The following is a 14,050-nucleotide window of genomic DNA, read 5'->3' on the forward strand; positions in this document are numbered from 1 at the left end:
GTTAAAGAAATTGTGCAGTTACATTGCACAAAAGCATTCTTAGACCTACCTTCCTTCCTTCCTTCCTTCCTTACTTACTTACTTACTTACTTACTTACTTACTTACTTACTTACAACTTTTCTACTGTTTTAAACAGATGAAATCCATTGACCTCTGTGGAGTTTTATTGTTGGCATATGTGAACTCATTTGCCCATTATTGCTAGCAGTGTCAAGGACTAAAAACCTTCATTAAAACCCATTGCCACCCAGAGGCACCATCTGCTTCTCATTAACACATACATCAATTTTATGTTTAAATAAAGCATTACAATAAGGCTAATGTAAAGAGACTTTCATAGATCACTAGAACTGTGGTACATATCTGCTCCAGTAGAACTCAGGGAACTCAAAAAAATTTACATTCGGCTGCCAAAAGTAGATACTATAAATATTCTATTAAACCTGCAAGAATTGAGCAGTGCAGATTTTTTTTAATGCTGTATTTATCTAGTCAAATTAATTTTTCGTAAGCTATCAGATAGCCAAACCCTCTGGGTAGATAACAATAAAATCTAAAATAATACAATATTCATTTCATTTAGGATTTAGGATACCCAGCTTTTTCAGGACTCTTATAGACCACCAATTTGTCACTGAAAGATTTTGAGAAATACCACACAGCCAGGAAATTGGTGCCTATACATTCCCTGGTACATTATCTATTTTAGATATACATAGGATCCGAATGAATGAATGAATGAATGAATGAATGAATGAATGAATGAATGAATGAATGAATGAATTGTATTTATTAGCTAGCAATCTCACAAAATCATCGAAGTTCACAAAATGTTGATGTTCCTTCCTGAACATCCTACCTGAGGTAGGAACAAGTTTGGGAATAATAATCTCAAAATCCCATCAGCTGTCAAGCCAACATGACTATAATCTTGTACATTTCAGTAATCATAACAAACACACATATATTTCTGGTTGTATACATTGGTTCTTAAGGTCATTACCCTAATAAAAAGAAAATAGACAGACAAGATGTGAATTATTTTACTGCTTTGGGAAGGACAGAAGTAAAAACTCTAGTTTCTTTAAAATGAATAAATATATGTATGTAAGACAGAAGTACTATACATATATCTGTAGAATTAATTGCCACCTTTTTATAAATTGTTTGCTGAAATGCCTGCTGAAAAGGAACCAACAAGACTTCACTCAAGGCAACTTCTTAAACATATAATATTAATTTATAAACATAGTTTAGTCACATGTTCAAAGTTTTAACATATAATTTCACTTTGTAGTTTTCTGCAGGCATCAAATTTACTGTTCAGCATTTTGAAAATCCTGAACTGAGCATTGAATTCAAGCTCCAAGTGCGAAGGTAAGAATACATATGTAATGAAAAAAATACTTTATTTATTATTTCTTTGACCAGCATTACAAATACATTGCTAGAGCAAACATTACCAAGAAATTATGATAAAACAATAGAACAACATATCTAAGTCAAAGTTTTGCACAGTTGTCTGGCTTAATAATATATTTGGTCCTTAAGAACAATTAACATTATCTTTGTTTATATAACTCCCAAATTTTGAAATAATTGGGGAAAACAAAGTACATTTCTGGATACCCTATACTGAACACCAAAAGAAAACATAGGTAAAACTTTTTACCTCCCTTGAACCACAAGGGCAAAATCTGTGATGATAATGACTCTCCTTAAATCTACCCATCAATAATGCCAAAGGAAGCAGATTAAAATATGTATATATGTATATTTAACTAAGCCACCTTGTTATACCTCTGTATCCTGGAAACCCTAGTTGTCTGAAGGTTATCTCCATCTACTTCAACAATATGGTAAATAAAAAATGAGTTATGGATGTTCAGTCCAAGACTTTTAAAAGGAATGACGGAACCTTTTCTTAATCTATACCAGCATGTCTTAAAATGTGGCCTGGAAAGGTACCACAAGATACTTTCAGGTATCCAAAAAAAATAAATAAATAAAAATAATCACAATTATTTGCAAGATATTAAATATATTAAATTAAATTAATTAATTAAATAAAATATATATATTTGCAAATATTTAAAACAAAATCACTCTTCTCATTGTTTTTTTTAATTTGTTAAAAATATAGTTTTTCATGAAATGAAATTATACTATATTAATATCTAATAGATATAAGATTGTTATTTTATATGATTTAGTACATGAATATTCTACAAATGTATCAGTTTTAATTTTTAATACAGAACATAGCAGTATGTATAATTCATGCAAGCATAAAGTCTTTTGGGATTCTCTATAATTTTTCAAAGTGGAGAGGGATTCTACAAGCATAAGATTTAAGAAATGCTGTATTATACTGTACTGTACATTAATATACTAATTTGTCTATTTTATTTTGTCCAAGGAAATATTTAGAAATATGAATAGATACCCATCCAGAGAGTGTCTGGTGGAAAAAGCCTAGTATCCCTTGATCATTGTAGATTTAAGTTAAAATGTTTCAGATCCACGTATTTGAAACATAATTAAACTTTACCCTAATTTATTTTAGTTCCAACAAAGTTAATGCCAACAGCAATTTGGTTGAATTTAAGATTGACATCAGTGCAATAGCTCATGTACAGATCAGAGGGTAAGTACATTTATTCTGAGTCAAATATAAAATAGTCATAATTATTTAATTTATTGTAATTGTGTATTACAGTACTTAGACATTTGTAATTATTGACTCCCAAATATGATAAGTCTTAAAATATACTTATTTTCAGAAGGTCTGTTGGTTACCTAACCTACCAAAACAATTCTTACACATCTGTTGTTGCTGTATGCATGGCCAGATTCTATATTTGCCAACTGGTACATTGGCCTACCTGTAAGCTAGCAGCCATGTGAGGGTGATATAAAAAGATGAATCCATGCCAACAGGTCTTTTAAGTGGTCACATAATATGATAAAACTATAACTATCAGTTTGACAGTTAATCGTGTGTGTGTGTGTGTGTGTGTGTGAAGCTATGACATCCTATGCCATTCTATTCATTCTTATTCATAAGTCAGTCTTTTGTCACAATAAATTAGATTTAGGCTACACAAGAAGTTCTGTTCATGTAGCAGGATTGCCTTCGGGCATGATATTCACAGTATTTAAAAAAAAAATTCAAGTGCACAAGACAGCAGACTCAACCTTAAGAACATATGACCAAGGTTCCACTTGGAATACAAAAATATTTTTAATTGTATTATAAAACAATTTCAATATGTGACTATTCTGACATATAAATTAAATATTTAAAGCTAATCATCTGATCCTTAGAAGAATGCTGCTGATGGAATAAAAAAATGATACATATCTTTAATATTCTATAGGTGAACACAGTTAACAATAGCTGTGTATTTCCTAAACGAATATCCTGCAGTACAAATTATGCTCATATCATGTATAATAAAGGCATTTTTTAATTTCCTAAGGAATATTGAAGGAAAGTTTTCAGAAGTATTTATACATATCTAGTTAAGTAAACATCCCTTCCTGAAACATTTTGGTTTTATTGTTGTTGCTTTTATCGATTACAAAATAATTTCTTTAAAACATCAAGAACTATTAATTGGTGTTTATTTAAGTGACTATTAGTTTTTAGTAATCTAGTAATTTGTATTGGCATTAAAGGTTAAACTGTACACGAGATGTTCTGTTTAGTACTATATGAATGCATATGTATATGATGTTGAAATGGTAGCCTTTTGGGAAACTGTAACTAGTGTTAGAAGTGTCCACAAGGAGGTCAAAAATTCAAAATGATAATTATAACTATGCAATCGAAGCCCTGTCCATTTTTTGTATGTTCTGCATTAATCCATATAAAAAAATTATTGAGGCTTCAATCGTACAGTTGTGCTACCATCTTGCAGACATGCTTAACTAATAGTTATAGTTGCTATCTCTTCCCTAAAGCCTGTAGAACTGCATCATGAACATCTCTGTTAATACTATAGCACGCCTAAAGATTTGCAACATTTTTTCTAAAAAAAACTACCTGAGCTTTATCTTTAAGGAAGTACTTATGAATGATTTATATAATGAATCAATAGGGGATCAGCTATCATTTACTATTCTGCGTTCATTTCTTCTTTTGTTAAACAAACAAATGATCTCATGTAATTTTATTTATGAACTATTTCAGAGTCTCTCACCCTCCACAAATTGTGTTGCCAATTCATAACTGGAAACCAAAAGATGAACCTACCAAAGAAGATGAGATTGGACCTTTAGTGGAACATATATATGAGGTTAAAACAAACAAATAAATATAAAAACAGATTCCTAATAAAAAACTGCATATTTTATGCATAATACACAAAATGAAGTTTATTGACAATTGAGAAAGTATTCTTGCCATGCTTAATTTACAATTGGCATGGCGAATTGTGAAGTTTGTTGTGAATTCCAAAAACTTTTGGAAGGCCACAGAATTTCCACTATAGCCTATCAGAAATCTCTGGACATGGTGATTGCTGAATCTTGATTTAGGCAGCCAATTAGAAATTCTATTTATTCTTCAATATCTAGAAATATTGAATATCAGAATTCACAACTGAGTGCAGCTTTATGCCTCTTTGGTTTCCCAATTGAATGTGGCCATGTTTGGGGAAGAAGCATAGTGAGTAATGAAGAAGACCCATCCATGACTATACTCAGTTGGCTTACATGAATGTAGCAAGAGCTCCACAGGATCTGTGATACCATGGCTGATTTATGGCTAAGTGTATCTCTTTTTTAAATTGCAGAGCTACGCTATCTTTGATCATATATCCTTAATTAGAGAAAGATAGTAAATCTCAACAACCATGCCTTCAATATAATTAAGATTCTGGAACATGCAGAAAAGTGATTTTTCCTAACATTTAATTCATGTCTTTATCCGAGAAACTAGGCATATTAGATAAATCAAACAATCTACATGAATCAAACTAAATTACAATAAAGTGCAAATTAAAAACCAATTAGAAACCACATCATGAAATGAATGTGGACTTTTCATAAATGTTAATATATATTATTATCATTCAATTTCAAAGGGTTACTCAAATGAACACTATGGAAGGAATGAAATATAATGAATACATAATCTCCTTGGAATTTGATGGATAACTAAATTTGAGAGTGAAACAGGATGTTTCACATATGGTTTTATTTACAAATCAGTAGGCAGGACAGGATGGGCAATCTCCGAGGGAACTATGGATAACAAAATATAAACAAAATTATAAATTGAAATCTTACAAGGCAAGCACTGTTTATGTCAGATATTGGGTTTACCGAATGTTATTGATATAACATTGGACTTAAGTTTCATATGCTATCACTAGTTTAGCACACTCGTGTATTACCTACATACCTATCATATTTTTAGGCTGTGCTCCTAAAGCCCCTTGTTATAGTACTATAATATGTCAGTACTATTTTGAGTAAACTGAAAACATTATAGCTTTAATGATAAGATATGAAGTGAGGAAAAGAAAGCTGCAGAGTTGAGAACATTTGGAAAAGAATGATTAAGCTGACATATTAAAATACTTATTTTACTGTTGACCAGAATGATAATATACCTGCTTTAGCAACATACCTTTGAAGAGACAATTTTAGTTGTAATGTTTGGAAGTGGTATTGTGCTGCCAATTATCCCTTGCACCTAATTATCAGAATTCTGAGAATATCTGTGAATTATTACCACAAACGAGTAATAATTGATTACAATTATTGTAGTCATTACTTATAAACTGCTCATTCAGAGACCATTCAAAGTTATAACAGCACTGAAAAAAGAAATTTATGATCAGTATTCAAATCTACAATGTTTGCATCTTTCATGCAGTCACATTTGTTTTTTAGAGAATTTATATGGCTACCCACTCATTTTCAGTGACTCTAAGCAGCTTACAAAAAACCCCCACCCATTATAAAAACAGTAAAAACAATACCGCCTGGAGACAAAAAGTAATAAAACAAGCTATTTGATGGGCTCCATCCCACTCTGGGTTCCCTAGACCTATTGGCAAAACCAGATCTTCAAGTCCTTGCAAAAGACTGTCTAACATCCACAAGGATGATGTTCCAGAGGGAGGGATCTACCACAGAGAAGGCTGTTCTCCTGGGTTCCCTCAGATGTATATATCTCCTTAGGAGAAGGGATCTGCAACATTCCCTGCCTCCCCAATCTGGGAAGACAGATGTAATAGAATAGACAAAGGATTGTCTCTTCCCAAGCTATATAGGCCTTTAAAGGTAACAACCAGCACTGATTTGCACAGCAAATTGGAAGCCAATGCAACTCCCCCAAGAGAGGTGATATACTGTATGTGCACATCTGGGTCTGTACAAAACCACACATGACGCTGCATTTTGAACCAGCATCTGGATGCTTTTCAAGGGCAGTCCCATGTAAACCTAATTAGGTCTTCAGTTTGCACCATGATGGGGAATTTTTCATAGGTTTGGTTCAAGAGTTTGATAGGATTGCAGTAGTGAGGTAGGGATAATGTTATATAATGATGTGAATTTAAAAATTGCTAAATATTTTTATTATTATTATTATGTATTCAAATAGTTGCACAACATTGGACCAAGTGCCATCAATGATACAGTCCTGTATGTGGAATGGCCAGTATTGAGCAAAACAGAATTTCTTCTTTACATCCTTCACATTCAGACACATGGACCTCTGAAGTGTCAAACAAGTTCTGCAATTAACAGTTTGGAAGTAAAGGTAAGAGAGTCTTGGTGTTTCTGTTCACTGACAGTTTGCTTTTTTAGACTTTTAGAAATTTGATGATGCTAGTAAGTTAATTCTATAATTCTATATAAATATTTAAAGGTCGTTTAAAGATAATTTCTCTTTTCTGTAGTTTACTGTCCCAGAAGACACTCCAGAGCTTGCTGCGTTTTTACGCAATTCCTCCATCTCTCACTCTGTTGGACGGAGGGAAGCCAAATTGCTGGAGTATCAAAAAAACTCTGCAAAAATTCTGGTGAGATAATTATATATTTTTGTGCTATATATTCAAGGACCCTCATTTTACATGATCATGGAAGAACTTTTTATAACTTGTCTTTGTGGAGAAAAAATATCAACAACACTCCCATTCTCCTTAAATATTAGTTTATTGTGTTCAGGCATGTAATCACTTAGAGAACCATTTATAATTAACCAGTAGACAACAAGATGTGGAAAATCTCAGATCAATCTACAAATATAAAAGTAGCTGTATCAAGACTGGACACAATAAGATCATGATGGCAAACCTATGGCATGTGTGCCGGAAGTGGCATGCAGAGCCATTTTTCCGGGCACGCCAGCTGTTGCCCAGCTCACCTGCAGCTGTGCATGCGCGTCCGCAACAGCTGGTGTTTGGGCCCCTGGTCCGCATGTGCGCAATTCAGGGGACCCAGCTGGTCTTCTGAGTTTTTCTGCATGTGAGAGTACTGGTGTGCAGCATGCACATGTGCAGATGGCGTTCACATGTGTATATTGTGCACGCAAAAACCATGCACACATGCAATTGTGCTTGCAGATGTGCGCAAAAGCTATGCGTGCGCAGATGGTGTGGTTGCGCATGCAGCGCACGGTGGTGCATGTGAAAGCTGTGCGCATGCACAGATGGTACGGTTGCATATGGAGCACATGGGGGAGGAGCCACGCATTACCATGGATGGCACACATGTGCATAAAGCGTGCAAAGCATTTACCTGTTCGGCACTCGGTGTGTAAAAGGTTCGCCACCACTGCAGTAAGAGATCTTTTATTCATTTCCATATGCAGTTTTACTTTTGAGTCCTAATGATGTCTAAAAATACTTTTTGTTGTATACATGAAAATATCCTATCCGTGAAATCAGGTGGTTTTCTCTGTTCTTTCTATATGTAACGTTCTCCATCCTGTTAGAGAAATAAAGACATAATAGCTGGGAAAAAGAGACAAACATATAATCTGTGATTTACTTTTTATTCTATTGATTCTTCTCTATTTTAATTCAAATATATATTCGGATCTATATATATATTTCATGCATGTTTAAACACTGGCATTATTTAGGGTTTTTTTAAAAAAGACTTGCAAATTTAATTACCAATTAATAGGTAACTCTCATTCTTCATTTCTTTTCCTGATTATCAAAACTAAGCAAATATAAATTCTAAATTCTGGGAAGGCTATCTATGAAACAATTATTCCTCAGTCATAGAGAGTCTATTCATGCACAATGCTCCAAAATGTGGTTAGTTTTTTGGTAATAACTAACCTGCAAACTATCAAAACAAATTGAATAAACGGCTGTCTCAATTGTTAAACTCTGTGTATAAATAAGTTGGGGAAGAAGAACCTGCAATGTTGTAGTAAAAATAACAATGCAGATTTTCCAGTAGTTTGATTCAAGTGGATTGGATTTAGACAGGTAGCATTTCACAATCTAGATTTTTCTCAACTTTTATTTTAAATACAAGCTGAAGGGAAAACAGGTTATGATTTATCATCTGTATTACTATTTACATATCTTACCACCAAGAGACCATCCCCCATGTACATTTATAGTGTGGTACTACCACATTATCTTGTACGAGGAATGTTCCACTTGCATTTACAGAAAATGAATATTACATCAAATCCCACCACTCCATGGTTAGAATTTTTGAGAGCTGCTTGTTGTGAGTATTAAGTCTTGCTTTAGCATAGTAAAAATGCTTGGTTCATTTTGTACCTTTTCTTAAATTTCTGAACCGCATGTCAAACTATTTTTCAAACTCCCTCTTTCAAAAATAAGTGGCTCACTCTTTGGAAAGGGCATCCTATTCAAAAATGGGGGAAAGTCCAAACTATTCCATGAGTCTAGAAAAGTCCAGGTAGTCCTCAATTTAAAACCGTTTGTTTAGCAACTGTTCAAAGATATAACGGCACTTTAAAAAGTTACTTATGATCAGTTGTCACACTTACAACTATGGCAGTATCCTCATGGTCACAAGAACAAAATTTGAGTGCTGGACAACTGGATGTATTTAAAATGGTTGTGGTATCTGGGTCATGTGATCACCATTTGGAACATTTGAAGACTAGATCCATTTAATGACACAATTCCTTTAACAACTGCAGTGATTTACTTAACAATTGTGGAAAAAAAGTTTATAAAATGGGATCTGACTCACTTAACAATGGAAAAATTGAGTTCAGCTGTGATCATAGGTCGAAAAATACCTGTAGAATGAGGAGGGATTTTTTTGAGTCCTGGCTTATAAGTCTGTTCAATTGCTACAAAAATCACAACAAAATAGTCTTCGAATCTAACTTATATGCATCTGTTTTTTGTTTTATTTTTTAAGTATCTGACTTAGCCTTTAATTATGAAGCTCTTTTTTGATCTAGTACAACTGTGAATAGAAAGACATGTCTTCATTGCTCCTACATTACAGAGAATAAACACTTTGGCTAGATTAAAGAGTGATTAAATAAGAAAAGCTAAACAAATACTTCCTCTAAAATATTGCCTTTCAGTAAGTTCTGTATAATCAGTTTCCTGTTGAGGAAGTGGATGGGACTTTAACAAAAAAGAAAACACAATCATTCATTCAATTTTAATGAAGAAACATTTGCTGTGATATTTGGGGTACAAATTTAACTTTGCATTTACATAATGTAACATCATATAACATTATTTTTCTAACAGCACATTTGATTTTACAGAAATCCAGCTTACATAGTTCTGTACTGGGAGACTTGGGGATTTGAACACAGAAGACTTATAAATTAATATTTGTCATGTTGTGCAATTGGCATCCACTCATATATACATATATGTAGAGATTGTTCCTTCTTGCCTATGATATAACATCATTCAACTAATGATCACTTGTTCTAATTAACACAATGATTACTTACACTACTAATGATTTCTTCTGAAATGTTAGGAGCATACTTAGCAAATGCCAATGCTTTCTAAACTGTATCTCACAAAATGCTTGTATTCCCTGAACAGCACTATGCTTTCAACATATTATAATAAAAAGTGGATTTTCAGTATTCATTACATCCAAAATCAAATAGCAAAAGGAACTGAATGTTAAGCTAACTGATTCAGCAAATCGTAATTTAGATATTGATGGCATGATATGCAAGCTAATGCATCCTATTAATAATGTTTTAAATCTAAGGGAAAAAAGAATATTGTTAGAATGTTATGAAGAATTACTACATATCAACATAGGTACTACTTCTTTATGCAGTTTGCTGAAAAAAATTGAAATTGACTTTTAACACTAAAGCTAAGAATTTCATACAGAAATATAGATTTTTTTTAATTGTCAATTTTCCAGTAAGACAGTCTTTTTCTTAAATAGGTCTAAGCTGATGTTATTTCTCTCTTTTAAAATGTAGCATTTCTTGTTTTTTATTAACTTTTAAAAATAAAAGCTGAACATGTTGGCATTCTAGATACCGCTGATGGAATTTGACTCTGTCAATATGTTCAATAAATAATTTAATATATCTTTTTTGCTTTGTGTACAGAACTGCACAAATGTGGAATGTTTAATGATCACCTGTTCAGTGGGGCTCTTGGAAAAAGGAAAAAGTGCTGCATTGAAAATCCGATCTCGTTTATGGGCTTCAACATTTCTACAGGTAAGGAAATGAAAGCTAAATAATAGCACTTAGACTTACATACCACTTCACAGTGCTTTACAGCCCTCTCTAAGTGGTTTACAGAGTCAGCATATTGCTCCCAACAATCTGGGTCTTCATTTTACCGACCTCGGAAAGATGGAAGGCTGAGTCAACCTTGAGCCTAACTGCAAGCTATCCTGTGCTTAGAATAACTCTGTAAATTACAACTGTAAACATAAGTGCCTATTGCTTCTCAGAGATTCTGACAGTCCCATTTTACTCCAGTTCATGCATCATATAGGAACCATTTTGATTTTTAAATAATCAAACATAAATTTTATTAAATATGAAATGTTTTTCTTTTTCAAATGTTTGCAATGTACCATTTTTAAACTTGTCTTGTAATAAAATATACAATGTACAAAGCTGTTTTGAAAATAAGGAAGAGTGAGATCTGATTTCCCAGATCTTCACTTTTACTTCCACTTAGTGACTAGACCGTACTAGCTCTCAAGAAAATGCAAGGACTGCATCATTCATCATCAATATTTTTTTCTGAAAAGTATGTAAATCTTCCCACATATTAGTCCCAAATTGCTCTCAGTTGATAACGTGATTTCAGAATCGCATCAATGAATGTGTGAATCCATTATATTATTCTATAGCATTGACGTAAGCAATCTTTCTCTGCCAAACTACCCACAGATCACACTACAAAATATTTTAAATGTTTGGGAGAAAAAAAAATAGGAAACCAGTCTCACTAAGAATTCTATTCTGTAGCTCAGTGTGATATATTACAAAACAATGGAACAGCGATTGCTTTCAGATATGAAAATATAATCTTGATTTAATCCATTATCCTTAATTTTAAGAATAAAGAATGCATTTTTCATTTCAATGAATTTTATGTTTATATTGATTTTGTGTAATTTATTCAATGATTGGCTAACTTTTCACAGTATTAAAATAACACGTGCTGACTGTTCAATCTTGCAGCTAATTGTAATCTGTCATGTTAAAGCCTAACATTTTATCACAAACTGGAGCTATATGAAGTGAGATGATTAAACAAGCTTGAATAAACAAGGAGCTTAAGGTCTCCCCCAAAGCCAACAAAGATAATGAAGCCTGTTGAATCAAAGCCAAGAAGAATAAGGAAGAATTTGGCTGTATTTCAAAACTTAAATGTAAACAGAAACATATGTTAAATTTTGTCATTGATGTAGTTTAATCTATCAGTTGTCTAATTCATACAAAGAAGAATTAGCCTTATTTCTTATTAATTGTATTTCTAGTATGATTTCTATTGATTTTCTATCTAATATACAGCCACTGAAAAGGCAATCTGTACAGTATAGCATAGAATAAGCAATGGGGAACCATGAACTCCAAAGCCTCAATATGCTCACAGTTCTTCTCTGGGGACCTGCCAAGCTCTTTGCCCACCCAGAGTTTGTGAAAAAAAATGTATCAGAAGCATGATACCAGTCTTATCTTATAATAAAACAATACATTATATAGGACTCCAATTTAAAAAGAGAAAAATGATAGTGTATTGGAAACAGATAACAGCCTAAAATTCCCAGATAGCATTTAGCCTTAAAAGCCTTAGATGTGACAAATAGACTTTGAAGATTGCCACAGAATTTTACTTATTGATGTCATAGAAAGGAAGCTTACTAAATGTTTATCTAATAAATATATTCACTATAATAACTTGGTTTAATAATTTTTATTGAAATGAAATGAAAGTTACTTTTTGTCTTGAGTCTCCTTAATGGAGGTACCCTTCACCAATACCATTCATTGGATGCATGCAATCCTTGGCCTAAAAAATATGTGTCCCACTCACTATTTTAGAAGATTATCCATGATACTGCTGTTCCTGTGTAGAAAGTTCCCTGCCCTGCCCCTGATATAACTAAGCAAGCCAAATGCAATGAAGCTTAGTTGTATGGAATTAATGGCAAACCTATCTCACAGATTAGATGATCACTCAGATCTGAAGAGCAATCTGAATTCTTCTCAGTTGAATTGACCAGTGAAAGTGGATAAAACAATTACTTTCTTTTCTTTCTCTCCTCCCTATCTTCTCTCAGAAATCCCACCTGTAGGCCAGATGACCTTTATTTTGTCTTTACGTGCCTTGGTTAGCTTATATACCTTTGTGGTGGGTTATTGATTTCTGCTGTTGTACTTCATTGAGACCAAAGCAGGCACTATAATCCATCACTAGTCCCACTGAGAACTCATTTAAATTGTTTTAACTACTTAGGTGGGCTGATAGGTGATGTGCTTTCCAAATTACCTCTGCCTGAGTTTGGATAGTATGCAAACAGATTCTGTACTCAGCATGTCTTGGAAGTGCTTAGCTATTTGGAATCCAGGTATCCATATGTTTCACATTTGCTGAAACTGAAACTAATTTTTAGTATGATAATAGATCTGAATATGTTTAACATTTGGAAAGGTGTTAGTACTCCAGAGAATAATAAAAAATATCACTGCAACCAGACATTTGTGGATCGCTATAAAACCCTTCACCTTGAGAACATAGATATAAAGTTATAAAGCTTAATAGAAGAAACCATTCTTTGTTTTTTTCCTAACAGTTTTAGCCCCTGCCAAAGGTAAAGATAGATAAGGAAGACTGGCCCCGCACTACCGTACTGATGTCTGATGTGAATGTCTTAAAAATGTCCCCAATTTACATTTGAATGAGCCACTTTGGTCTAGTGGTTAAGGCACCAGTTTAGAAAACAGGAGATTGTGAGTTCTAGTCCTACCTCAGACATGAAATCCAGTTGGGTGGTCTTGAGGTGGCATTCCCTCTCAGCCCAATTCACCTCACAGGGTTGTTATTGTGGGGAAAAGGAAGAGGAAGGTATGTTGGATATTTTTACTGCCTTCCGTTATTTATAAAAATAATAAAGGTAGGATACAAATAAATAAGTAAACAAACAAACACATGGATTAGGATCCTGAATAGCAGAAGAGTCTTATTTTCATGCTTGCATATTTTCATGCCATGAGAAATTGTGTCCCTTTAAATATATCTATAAGAGCATAAGATTGCAGAGATAACACCTGTGGTGTGGTAGGTGGGAACAAGTCCCAAATCCAATCTCTTTCGAACAAACTGAAAATAATTTGCGGGGGGGGGGAACAACCTTAAATCTATATTGAAAAACTGTCCCAGTATTTAGTATATAGCTTCTACCAGTTCTGCAATATAATTTGAGCAGTCCACTCTTTCTACTATTCCACCAAAATTGAACATTTAAGCACTAGAAGCTTAAATTAAATTAATCTTAAATTAAGAGCCTTGGTGGCGCAGCAGACTAAAGTGCTGTTAAATAGCACCAGCTGCCTGCAATTACTGCAAG

General features: G+C 33.3%; 1 protein-coding gene across 1 annotated transcript in view; it reads left to right on the top strand.

The window, feature by feature from the left end:
- The window catches only part of ITGA8 (integrin subunit alpha 8), a 119,612-nt gene that overhangs the window by 83,931 nt on the left and 21,631 nt on the right, over positions 1–14,050 (top strand). Inside the window, exons 22-27 of the mRNA XM_034402551.3 lie at positions 1,299–1,378; positions 2,568–2,648; positions 4,197–4,302; positions 6,621–6,779; positions 6,919–7,041; positions 10,566–10,679. Coding sequence (XP_034258442.2) covers positions 1,299–1,378; positions 2,568–2,648; positions 4,197–4,302; positions 6,621–6,779; positions 6,919–7,041; positions 10,566–10,679 — 663 coding nt within the window. The remainder of the gene's footprint in view (positions 1–1,298; positions 1,379–2,567; positions 2,649–4,196; positions 4,303–6,620; positions 6,780–6,918; positions 7,042–10,565; positions 10,680–14,050) is intronic.

Source organism: Pantherophis guttatus, chromosome 4 (genome assembly GCF_059756535.1).
Source record: "Pantherophis guttatus breed Tessera chromosome 4, ASM5975653v1, whole genome shotgun sequence".
In the NCBI taxonomy this organism is placed as follows: domain Eukaryota; kingdom Metazoa; phylum Chordata; class Lepidosauria; order Squamata; family Colubridae; genus Pantherophis; species Pantherophis guttatus.